Raw genomic sequence first — 10,676 nt, 5'->3', positions numbered from 1 at the left:
GGGGTGGGGGGGCGACGGGGACGACGGAGCTAGGTGCCGGGGGACTCGCTGCCAAGCTGCTCCTGCCCGTCCCAGACCTCGTCTGCGTCTTTTGTTTTTCAACATATTTTGTTATTTTTATTTTATGTGTATAAGTGTATCGCTTATATGCATGCAAGTGCACCCATGTCGTGCAATGCCCTCGGAGGACAGGAGAACGTCGGATCCCCTGCAACTGGAGTCTTGTGGGTGCTGGGACTCGAACCTGGGTTTTCTGCAAGAGCAGCCAAGTGGTCTTGGCCACTGAGCCATCTCTCCAGACCCCGCGTCTTGTTTTTGCCTCATATTTATGTACTTATTTTTTTCCTCGAGTGTTTTGCACAACCTCTGAACATTTCTTTTTCCTTTCCAGGACTCAGGACTCCATGTACTAAGTCTCAGAGGCGGTCCCAGCGGAAATCAGGCTCAGATCTCCCGAACATCTTTCCTGAAATCTGGCCGAAGGTGAACCCCTGAGTTTCCTCAATTACTGCCCCAGAGGCCCCGGAACTAACGAAGGTAAAGCTCATGATCACCTCTCTCTTTCCAGACACCTCATGTGGCTCCTGTCAGAAAGCCAATCGTCTTGAAGAAGATAGTGGCTCATGCTGTAGAGGTAAGGACTGAGAGGTAGGGGTGGGTCGAGTTGGGAGTGAGAGGTCAAAACTGGGGACTTCTCTGTGCTATTTATTGATCAGTTGATGTTATCCCTTGCAGATCCCATCTGTCCGCTCCCTTCGCAGGAGTCCCAGGGTGAGTTCAATTCTATCTACTTAGCTGTGTGGGATCCACATCACTCTAGAGCTGGGTAGGGGTGGGTGGGTCTGCTACCCAGGCCACTCATTCACAGTATTCTGAAACAGTTTACCTTTGGACATCCTCATGAACTGCCAGTCTTGACTGACGACTCCCACAGGCCTCATTTATTTTTAGATCTTTATGTCCTAAACATTTCTGTTATTTGCCTTGAAAAGCTGAGTTGTGTTCTAACCACTGCTCTTACTTATAATCCATTTGTCCTTGGCTTTTATTTTTGGTTGTTTTAAGGTGAACTATGTGTATGGTGCCTTAAAGATTTATTTTTATTCTCGTGTGTGCGTGAAGGCAGAGTCCCGAAAAGGACATTGGCTCTCCAGGAGCTGGAATTACAGGTGGTTGTGAGCCACCTGATGTAGGTGCTGGGAAACAAATTCTCTATTAACGATTTTTGTTGTTGAGTTTGGCCTTTTACATGAATGTCTTGTTTGCTTTGTCTTGTGAGACAGGGTCTCATGTAGCCAAAGCTGGTCTTGAACCCCTAATCCTTTTGCTGCAACCTCCCAAGTGCTGGAATCCAAGAGTATACTACCACACCTATTTCTTTTGTTGTTTCGTATTTTTGAGACAGGGGCTCCCTATACCCCCAGTTGGTCTTGAACTTGCAGAGATCCTGACTGCCTCTGCCTGCCGAGTGCTGGGATTAAAGGCATGTACCACCATGCCCAGCTGTTTTATTTTTTTGTTTTTTTTTAGTAAGGTTTTGCTGTGTTGCTCTGGCTGGACCATACTCAATATGTAGCCTAGGGTGGGCTTGACCTCAGGCTCAGATTCCAGGTGTGAGCCATTATGCCCAGGTTTTTGTTTGTTTGGGTTTGGTTTTGTGGTTGGTTGGTTTTTGATTGTCTCTGATTTTATGTGTATGAGTGTTTTCCTGCATGTATATAATACCACATACGTGCAGTGTCTGTGGAGGCCAGAAGAGGGCTGTGGATCCCCTGGAACTGGAGTTCCAGTTATTAGCTGTCAGGTAGGTGCTGGAATATGTGAAGGCAGCCCTGAGGTCCCAAAACCTAGAACCTGAGGTAAGGTGGTGAGGGCCTAAGGTAATGACAGGATAAGTGTCCTTTCACACAGGACTGGGCTCAAAGGGAATGTCATCCCAGAGGTCTCCCCTGCTTAACCCCGTTGTTCCCACGTATCTCTGTGGAAGTCTCTAGATGCTGTCAACATGTGGTAATTACTTGTTATGTTTGTCTTTCTCTCGCTCTGTGAACATAAGTGCCTTAGGGGCAGGGACTTCTGCCTCTCCCACTAGTAGCCATTCATCTTACACTGTAAGCCCTAACCCCAGCCCTTACCTCTGCATCTCATCTTCGGTCCCCTCTCCTTCCTGTCCTTCAGCCACACTGGCCTTTTGTTCCTCAACCCTGACTGGCCCTCTTTGCCCTCAGGGCTTTTGTATCTTCTGTTCCCACTGCCTAGAACATTGTTCCTACAGGTGTCCATACAACTCTCCCTCTTGCCAGGCGTGGTGGTGCTCACCTAAAACAACTCTCCCTCTCACCAGGCATGGTGGCGCTCGCCTTTAATCCCAGCACTTGGGAGGCAGAGGCAGGCGGATCTCTGTGCTTAAGGCCAGCCTGGTGTCTACCTAGTGAGTTCCAGGTCAGCTGGGGCTACCGGGAGACCGTCTTAAAAAGACCAAAAACAAACCAAAAAACCCCAACTCTCCCTCTCAATACCTTTAAACTGTAGCTTGTTTCCTCATAGTGAGACCTATCCTCTGGTCTGTTCTGCTTTTTTTCTGGTTTTCCTATTTTAGTACTAGAATGGAAGTGCCTAGGTGCCAGTGGCCTTTGTTTCCTTGTGGTATGTTCCCAGTGCCTAGTCCTCCCTGGTATAGGGTTCTCGTGCCTAGTATTCCCTGGCAGTGGACAGGTAACCACTAGACACTTACTGACCTTTTGTTTCCTTGTGTGTTTCCGGTGCCTAATACTCCCTGGCCTAGGACCAGTAACCAGTGGATACTTATTGACTGAGTGGACAATTTAGAAAAATCAGCTGTGGCAGAACAGTTGTAAAGGATGGGGCTGGAGCAGGCAGAGCAATCAGGAAGCCAGCATGCCAGTTTAGAGATGTGTTGGAACTCGGGGTGGTGGCACGTGCCTTTAATCCCAGCGTTTGGGACACAAAGGCCAGCCAGTCTCTTGAGACTGAGGCCAGCTGGGGCTACCGGGAGACCCTGTCTCAAAAGACCCCCACAAAATGAGAAGGTGTGTTGGGACCTTATCTCAGCTAACAAGGTGCTCAGCACCCTTAAAAACAGCAACAGCAGATGTAGCAAATCTTTTGTCACAAAAGCGACTCCTCAGGAACAGGGTTAGATTGTCCTCCCTTTTCATCCTCCCTTCCTATCCCTCCAGTAGTGGGATGGAACCCTGGTCCTTGTGCATGCAAGGCAAGTACTATATTACAGAGCTATAGCCCCAGTCCAGGACAAAAGACTTTAAGATGCTGGGGATCTGGGTCAGCAGTACAGGGCTTGCCCAGCATGCACAGAGCCATGGGTTTCATCTCCAGCACCACAAGATAAACAACAACAAATATCCTAAGTGTTTACCCTGTGGGCATTCTTTCCATCCTGAATCTCCTTTGGGAGGATGAGTTGTGCAAGCAGGTGACAGGGGTTCTCTTTCCTGTCCTGATGAGCAGATTTCCTTTATCTTGGAAAAAGAAAACAACCCTCCTCTGAAGGAGCCCACCAAGAAGGACCTCTTCAAGACTTGCAGTGTCCCCTGCACCCCCACCCCCACACCTGTGCCGTACAACCTGAACGTGGAATCTAACTCTGGGGAAGAAGTGCTGGATACTAGAGACTTGGAAATGTCTAAGAAAGTCAGGCGATCATATAGCCGGCTAGAGATCCTTGGTTCTACCTCTACCCCTGGCCATCGATCCTTCTTTGGCTTTGAGGGGCTGGAAGACTTGCCTGGAGTCTCACCTGTGGTGTGTTCAAAGTTAACTGAGATCCCCAAGGTTCCTGCAAAGCCCTGGGCTCCAGACACGACACTCCCTGGAATCTCTCCCCCAGTTGTGAAAGAGAAACGAAAGAAGAAGAAAGTGCCTGAGATCTTGGTGAGTGAGGGGCAGGGCCTCCTGTAGTTGCACCCCTCATGCAGGACATGCACGGGGGCCGGGGCTCAGCTCTTGCTCTTGGGGGAACAGCAAGCTTGCAGGGTATGGGTGATGCTCTGGCCAGGATAGCCACTTTCCCCACTCAACTACCCCATTTCTTCCCCCAGAAATCGGAGCTGGATGAGTGGGCTGCAGCCATGAATGCTGAGTTTGAAGCTGCTGAGCAATTTGATCTTCTGATTGAATGAGATGGAGTTGGGGCGCCACTGGCCAGCCCCCCCATGTACTGCCCTTTGAGTGCACCAAGACACTTGGGGTCCTCTTTACTGTCCTTGTTACCCAGAGAGGTGTTGCTGGCCCCATGTTATATATAGAGTAGTCACTCTTGTCTTTGTATCTCCCAGAGTGTTGGAGGTGAGAGGCTACTTCTGTTCTGAACCAGCCCTGGCAGACACAGGAGCCGCACGATATGTTTAGCTTTGGCTGGCCCTCTGGGGTTGTCTTCTCTTGGTGGCTTGGAGCCATGATTGGGTTTCTGATCATAAGCATCTGCTACTCCAGAACTAGAACTGTGTTACACGTCTGTAGTCTGCTGTTGACACATTGGTGAATGGGACACTGCTAGTTGGGGCAAAGTGGGCACATTTCATGAGGATGTGCCCACCTGGAGTCTCGCAGTCTCCGTACCTCACCTGCACAGGGGCAGGGAGTGAACCCTCTTGTCACCTACATTCATTGCTTTCAGCATGAGCTCCTTGGCCCTACGTGGGTTGAAACCATTCTTATAAAGTTCTAGGTAGTTTTTCTTCACGTGCCAGAAACCTTAAGGGGTTGGTGGCTGTTTTCACTGTTAGCTTGGCTGTTACACTGGCATGAGACCACTCCCAAGGGAGGTCCTGGGAGCTGAACTGATGGGGCATGTCTTCATCTCTGGGGAATTGCCCCCTTTTCCTTTCCTCAATTGTGGGACAAGTTGAGGCTTTAAAGACTGCTCTGTCCACCACCACTGCTGCCATACCCAGGCCATTGGACTTCTGTGCTTACAAGTTGATAGGGATAGCGGCTGAGAAGCGTGAGCAGGGGCTGGTAGAAAATGAACCAGGGAGCTGAGCGCTTCATTGGGGTATTGGAGTTTGCCAGGCTGATGGGCATGAATGAAGACAAGGCCTGGGAGGCCCAGGCTGTCTGTGCAATCCTTGAGCTGTCAACCCTACAAGCAAGCCCCCTGGTATGCCCAGATAGTTTTGAATGGAGCACACCAGAACTGGTCCTCACTGGTGCCTGCAGAATCAGGAGCTGCGAGATGAGTTGATGTCATCACCGCACAACTCTGTCCTCGATGAACAAGCAGAGCAGCCTAAGGGGAAGCTGGTTTTATTTCAAATAAACTTGATTACAAGAGTTGTGACCGGTTCCTAGACTGCTTTTTATCAGATCAAAACCAGCCACAGGTGTGAGGCCCTGGGTGCTGTATCTGTTCTGAGCTGTCCTTTTCTACAGCTGCCAGCCTGGCCTGCTAGTGGCCCCGTAGTGCCTGTCCCTTCAAGGTGGGACTCCCTGGAATGAAGGCTTAAATGGCATCTGGGTAAAGCTGCTGTGCACTCCCAGGGAGGGTGGAGTCAGTCACCCTCCAGCCCTGTTCCCGGTGCCAATAAAAAGCCTGTGGCCTGCACACAGCAGCCTCTCCTGGCTGTTACCCAGCAGAGGGGGCTGTGGACACCCCTCGGGGCCAGACCCAGGACGCCGGTTCCAACCAGCATGCTTTCCATCCCATCTGCTTCTGTCCTCGTGTCATCCAGAAGCCTAAGCCATTAGATTCTTCTAGAGCTTTCCACTTTGCCTTCCTGCTGTTCAGCAGAGCCAGGCTGCCTCTTGAAGACCCACCTTTCCACTGATTCTCCAAGTCCTAAACCACTTAACATTTGAAGACCCCATCCTGAAAAGCTTGACCACCTGTTAGCTAGTGCGGCTGTTCTTTTAAGGCGAAGCTTGAAAAGTATTCTTGTTCCTTGCTTGCTTTTAGTTACTCTGGCCTCATTCATTCTTCTTGGACACGGTAACCATTGTCTTAAAGATCAATGCACAGGGGAGCTGGAGAGATGGCTCAGTGGTTAAGAGCACAGGTTGTTCTTGCAGACCTGGGTTTAAATCCCGGCACCACATGGCAGCTAACAACTGTAACTCCAGTTCAAGGGGATCCATCATCTGTCCTCCTCAGGGATTGCACAACATGGGTGCACTTACACTCATGCAGGCAATACACACACATGAAAAAAGGCAGGTGGGTCTCTGTGAGTTCCAGGCCAGCTACAGCTACAGGAAGACCCTGTCTCAAAAAAAAAAAAAAAAAAAAAAGATCAATGCACAGGGTGGCTCCCCACACAGCTTCCTGCCTCTGAGACGGGTCCACTGCCCTCACTGGAGGCTTTGACCCAAGCCCAGATGGTCTGGGCATCTGGTCCTAGACTGAATGGACTTCCCACTTCCACCTCATGACTCACCTCAAACTTGTATATAGCCGAAGATGATCTTAAACTAATTCTCCTGTCTCTACTTCAAAGTGCTGAGATTACAGATGTGTACTGCCAAGCCTGGCTATGGCTGACAAGTTGTTACACTCCCTGACACCATCTTGACCCCCAGGGCAGGGCAATGGGGTCAAGTCTGGGATCCTGTCAAGAAGGCCCTCTGAAGCCAGGCATGGTAAGCACGCCTTCGGTCCCAGCACTCAGGAGGCAGAGGCAGGTGGATCTCTGTGAGATCAAGGCCAGCCTGGTCTACATAGCAAGTTCCAGGCCAACTGGGACTACAGGGAGACCCTGTCTAAAAACAAAACAGAAGGACCTCCGTTGGTCTGCATGAGGAAAAGGAGGTAGGTTTGAAAACAAGGTACCAGTCAGGTGTGATGTTATACCTTCCCAGCACTTAGGAGGTACAGGCAGAAGGATCAGGAGTTCTATGTGCCATGCTGGACTACAAAGCGAATTCAAGGCCAGCCTGGACTACCTGAGACCTTTTTTAGGATGAGTATATTGCCTGCATTGTTTAGAATGGATTTATGTACTAAAATTATTCAGGGCCAGGCATCATGGTGGCTCACACCTTTAATCCCAGGATTTGGGAGGCAGAGGCAGGGGGATCTTTGTGAGTTTGAAGACAGCCTGGTCTACATAGTTCCAGGCCAGCTGGGTCTACAGGAACACCCCGTCTCAAAAAGACCAAAAAATCCCCAAAAAAACAAAATAAGAAAAGAACACCAAACTGGATGTATTAATTACCTTCTCCTAGCTGTGACATAAACTGATAAAAGCAATTTAAGGAGGACGGGGTTTTTCTGGCTCACAGTTTGAGGATGCAGCCCATCGTGGCTGGAGGTCACAGCAACAGGAGCATGAGTCAGCTGGTCACTTGCATCTGCAGCCATCACATGGATGAGTGCTGGTGCTCCACCCTCTTTCTCCAAGACCCCAGGGCATGGCATGGAGCCACCCACACTAGGGTGGGTTTTCCCAACTCAGTTTACCCAACCTTGAAACTCCCTCACAGATGTGCCAGGAATTTTGTCGCCTAGGTGATTCTAGATTGCCAAGGTGACGGTATTTACTGTCACACTGTATTGTATTTGCTGCTGGCTTTACCACCTGGGCTGTGCTATGAGCTATGGCCAGACGACACTAGCACTGAGGCCTCTGGCTTGCTGGACAGAGCTGGTAATGGAAGCTCCCTAGACGAAATATTACCCAAGAGAACCAGAGTTGTTAGAGATGGCAAGCAAATGGGATGTGGAAGGTGAATCACCAGCCAGGCCTCTATCTCCCTCAGTCTTCCACGGGCAGTCAAAGCACCTACTCCAAGCAGGTCTTGAAAACAGCCATGGAGCCTACTGAGCCACTGAAGGAAGAATCTGAGGTCTCCGAGGACTCCAATATGGAGATGACAGTAAGCCCAGGGTGTCCCACCCCCAGGCAGAAGGCAAGGGAGATAGGAGGACTGCAGAAATTCTCCCTGGGCCTGGGCAGAGGCCTGGACTCCTGGTCCTCACACTCCTTCCTCCAGCTGCCGGGAGTTTGGGCCCAGCTCCTGGGTTCTTCCCCAGCCGGAGGGTCTCTGGGATAACTTTCATCCCCCTGCCCCTCCCACCACTTCCCCCCACAAGCTGACAGGTGCAGAGATATGGCAGAGGCAGGAAGGTGAGGGAAGACCTGGGCTATGGCACTTTAGTCACCAAGGCACCTTCTCTGCAAAGCCGTCTTCCTCAGAGCCGAGGATGAACATGCAGTTGGAACCCACTGTGTCATTCCTGTTCACACTCCTGAATACTCCTGAACCCAAAGATGCCGAATTGTAAGGCTGTGGAGGGTTATATGTCTATGTGTTTGTATGACTTGAGGGTGGTAGAGGGTGCCCCTACCCCCCAGGCCCATTCCAACCTGGGCCAGGGCTCAGCCTTGAGCTCAGCAGGAAGGCCCAGACAGGACTGAAGGAACTGGGCCTCAAGCTGGGCACTCCCATCTTCTAGACCCTGTGTTCTGACTCCTGCTGTTAACCTGTCCAGGGACTCTGATATCCAAGAGAGGCAGTTCCTCGATAAAGAAGACTGGGGCCCCATGAGGACCTCAGCGGAGATGCAGCTCTTGCAGAAGGACTGCAGGAGGTGAGCTGAGTATGGCAGGTGGGGGCAAGTTTGGATGACAGGATGTCCCCCCACTGAAGCCAGACCTGGTTCTGAGGTGAGGTCATGGGCCGAGCTGTGACTTGAAACACTGGCTTGCCCTGCATCCCCTCCCTGTCCTCTCCACCCCGGATGACCTCCCTTGCCTGCAGGGCCCTCATCTCCTAAGCAGCAGTGACTTGTCCCACAGATTGGGGATCACAGCCGTGGCTGAGTGGCAGGAGTCCAGTAGCTGTGTGTTGAGGGTCCTCTCCTTTAACTGTTAAAGAACTAGACAGGAAGCCATCTGTGGGGTGGGGTTCTATCCATTCTGTGATGTCAGCCTTCAGAGCTTGGGGTCTGCTTGATTTCATCTGGTGACAGAGGTCCTGGGATTGGGCTGATGCTTCTCCCCAGAGCTCCACACTCATGACCACAGATCTGAACAACTGAAACTTGTATCACACACTGCTGGAGCTGAGCCCTCAGGCAGGGCTGGTTCATGGTAGACCCTCTCGCCAACCTGGAGCCACACAGAATCCTGTCCCCACCCTGATGGAGTTCACAGGAGTGGCCAGCCTTCTGCCACCTGCTCTGCTCCATGTGGACCTCAGAGGAGCTCTAGCCCAGCCCCTGTGATAAAGCAGCTTCCATCTCTTGCTAAAGAACAGAAGAGCTGGGCGTGGTAGTGCCGCCTGCAATACTAGCACTGGAAAGTTGTGCTGGGTAGCTTTAGTGTCAACTTGACACACCTGGGTTGAGGGAGCCTCAATCAGGGAATTGCCTCTATTGGACTGGCCTGTGGCCATGTCTGAGGGCATCTTCTTGATGAGTGAAGTGGGAGGGCCCAGCCCACTGTGGGTGGTACCACCCCTGGGCAGGTGGGCCTGTGTTGCATAAGAAAGCAGGCTGAGCAGGGGCCAAGGGAGCAAGCCAGTAAGTAGCGTTCCTCCATGGCCTGTGCTCCAACTCCTGCCTCCAGGTTCCTGCCCTGAGTTCCTACCTCGGGCTCCCTGATGAACTGTGACCTGGGGGATGTAAGACAAATAAACCCTTTCCTCCCCAAGTTGGTAGTGGTCAGAGTACTTTGTCACAGCAATGAAGAACAAACTAGAACAAAAGTGGAAGCAGGAGAATCAAGGACATCCTTTCTATGAGAGCTCTGGACTAGCCTGGGATACATAAGAGCTTGTTATAAGCAAACAGAAAGTCCAGGCTCCTAACAAAACATTGGTCACAGAGCTGATTGGGGGGGGGGGTGCGTGTGAAAGAGCCTGGGAATTCAGAGCATCTTTCCTTTTCCTCAGGCTTCAGGAGGCAATGGGCATTAACCAAAGTGGTAACAAGACCCTTCAACAGAAGCTGCAAGACCTAGTGAGACCCTTGCCTGGTAGCCCTGCCGTTGCCTTGGGTCCCCCTCCCCGCGCCTTACCCACTTGCTCCGGGTCTCATGCAGTCCTGCTGGTCAGCCTCCCACCTCAGGCCCTGCAACCCTTTATTGCAGCCTACCTCACTGTACCAGAACCTGGAAAGAATTCTGACCATTCCGGAGGAAGTAACAGTCACCCAGGAGGAAGCTGAGGATACCCAGGAGGAGGCTGAGGTCACCCAGGAGGAGGGAGGCCCTACTACACTGGCAAAGTTCGCGCTGTTTCTTGGGCAGCAGAAGAGGCCTTCTGCTCAGCCTTCCTCCCTTCAGCCTCCCACACCCTTGCTTGCTACTGCCCTTCCAGGAAGCAGTGGCTCACAGAAACCTCAGTCAGCCCTAGTGGGGCCAGAGGCCTCTCCACCAACCAGCCTCTCTCTAAGCCCCAGCAATAAAAATTGAGTTGCAGCTCTAAGTGTCCATGGGCCTTGGACTTGGACAGGGGTTGGCAGCCATCGTCTCCAAGGTCTCTAGGCCCTCCTCAGTCTCCACAGCCCTGCCCTCAGACTCTTCTTTGTTCCCGTGATAAGTTCTATGGTGGGACAGGATGGGGAGGCCCAGGAAGATCAAGGCTGTAATTTCAAAATACAGAAAGATACTAAGGAGTGAGGAAGAGCCACTTCCCACCTTGTAACCAGGGACAAGTCACCTCCCTTTTATAGGTCAGGGGTAGGCAGCAGAGAAATG

At 51.5% G+C, this 10,676-nt stretch overlaps 2 protein-coding genes across 2 annotated transcripts in view; both read left to right on the top strand.

Moving 5' to 3' along the window:
• The window catches only part of Cdca5 (cell division cycle associated 5), a 4,847-nt gene extending 483 nt beyond the window's left edge, over window positions 1-4,364 (top strand). The window contains exons 2-6 of the mRNA XM_029558206.1: window positions 392-483; window positions 569-634; window positions 736-771; window positions 3,490-3,912; window positions 4,080-4,364. Of these exons, the coding sequence (XP_029414066.1) occupies window positions 392-483; window positions 569-634; window positions 736-771; window positions 3,490-3,912; window positions 4,080-4,160 (698 nt within the window). The 3' untranslated portion in view covers window positions 4,161-4,364. The remainder of the gene's footprint in view (window positions 1-391; window positions 484-568; window positions 635-735; window positions 772-3,489; window positions 3,913-4,079) is intronic.
• Window positions 4,365-7,724: 3,360 nt separating this feature from the next.
• LOC115068282 lies at window positions 7,725-10,391 on the top strand. The gene is made up of 5 exons (XM_029558193.1): window positions 7,725-7,851; window positions 8,159-8,256; window positions 8,468-8,566; window positions 9,871-9,937; window positions 10,068-10,391. The coding sequence occupies exons 1-5, from the start codon at window positions 7,786-7,788 to the stop codon at window positions 10,389-10,391; spliced, it is 654 nt and encodes a 217-aa protein (XP_029414053.1). The 5' UTR covers window positions 7,725-7,785.
• The last annotated feature ends 285 nt before the right edge of the window (window positions 10,392-10,676 follow it).

The sequence above is a fragment of the Nannospalax galili genome, unplaced genomic scaffold (assembly GCF_000622305.1).
Source record: "Nannospalax galili isolate Female #2095 unplaced genomic scaffold, S.galili_v1.0 scaffold1328, whole genome shotgun sequence".
Classification (NCBI taxonomy): domain Eukaryota; kingdom Metazoa; phylum Chordata; class Mammalia; order Rodentia; family Spalacidae; genus Nannospalax; species Nannospalax galili.
Note: the sequence above shows the minus strand (reverse complement) of the source record. Positions and strands in the feature narration are given on the sequence as shown.

What these genes read in the sequence shown, in the direction of transcription:
- LOC115068282 (XM_029558193.1), top strand. Translation starts at nt 7,786, where the DNA reads ATGGAGCCTACTGAGCCACTGAAGGAAGAATCTGAGGTCTCCGAGGAC. An exon ending in ACTCCAATATGGAGATGACA is followed by an intron (nt 7,852 to 8,158) that starts GTAAGCCCAGGG and finishes TTCTCTGCAAAG; the next exon opens with CCGTCTTCCTCAGAGCCGAG. An exon ending in AACAGAAGCTGCAAGACCTA is followed by an intron (nt 9,938 to 10,067) that starts GTGAGACCCTTG and finishes CCTTTATTGCAG; the next exon opens with CCTACCTCACTGTACCAGAA.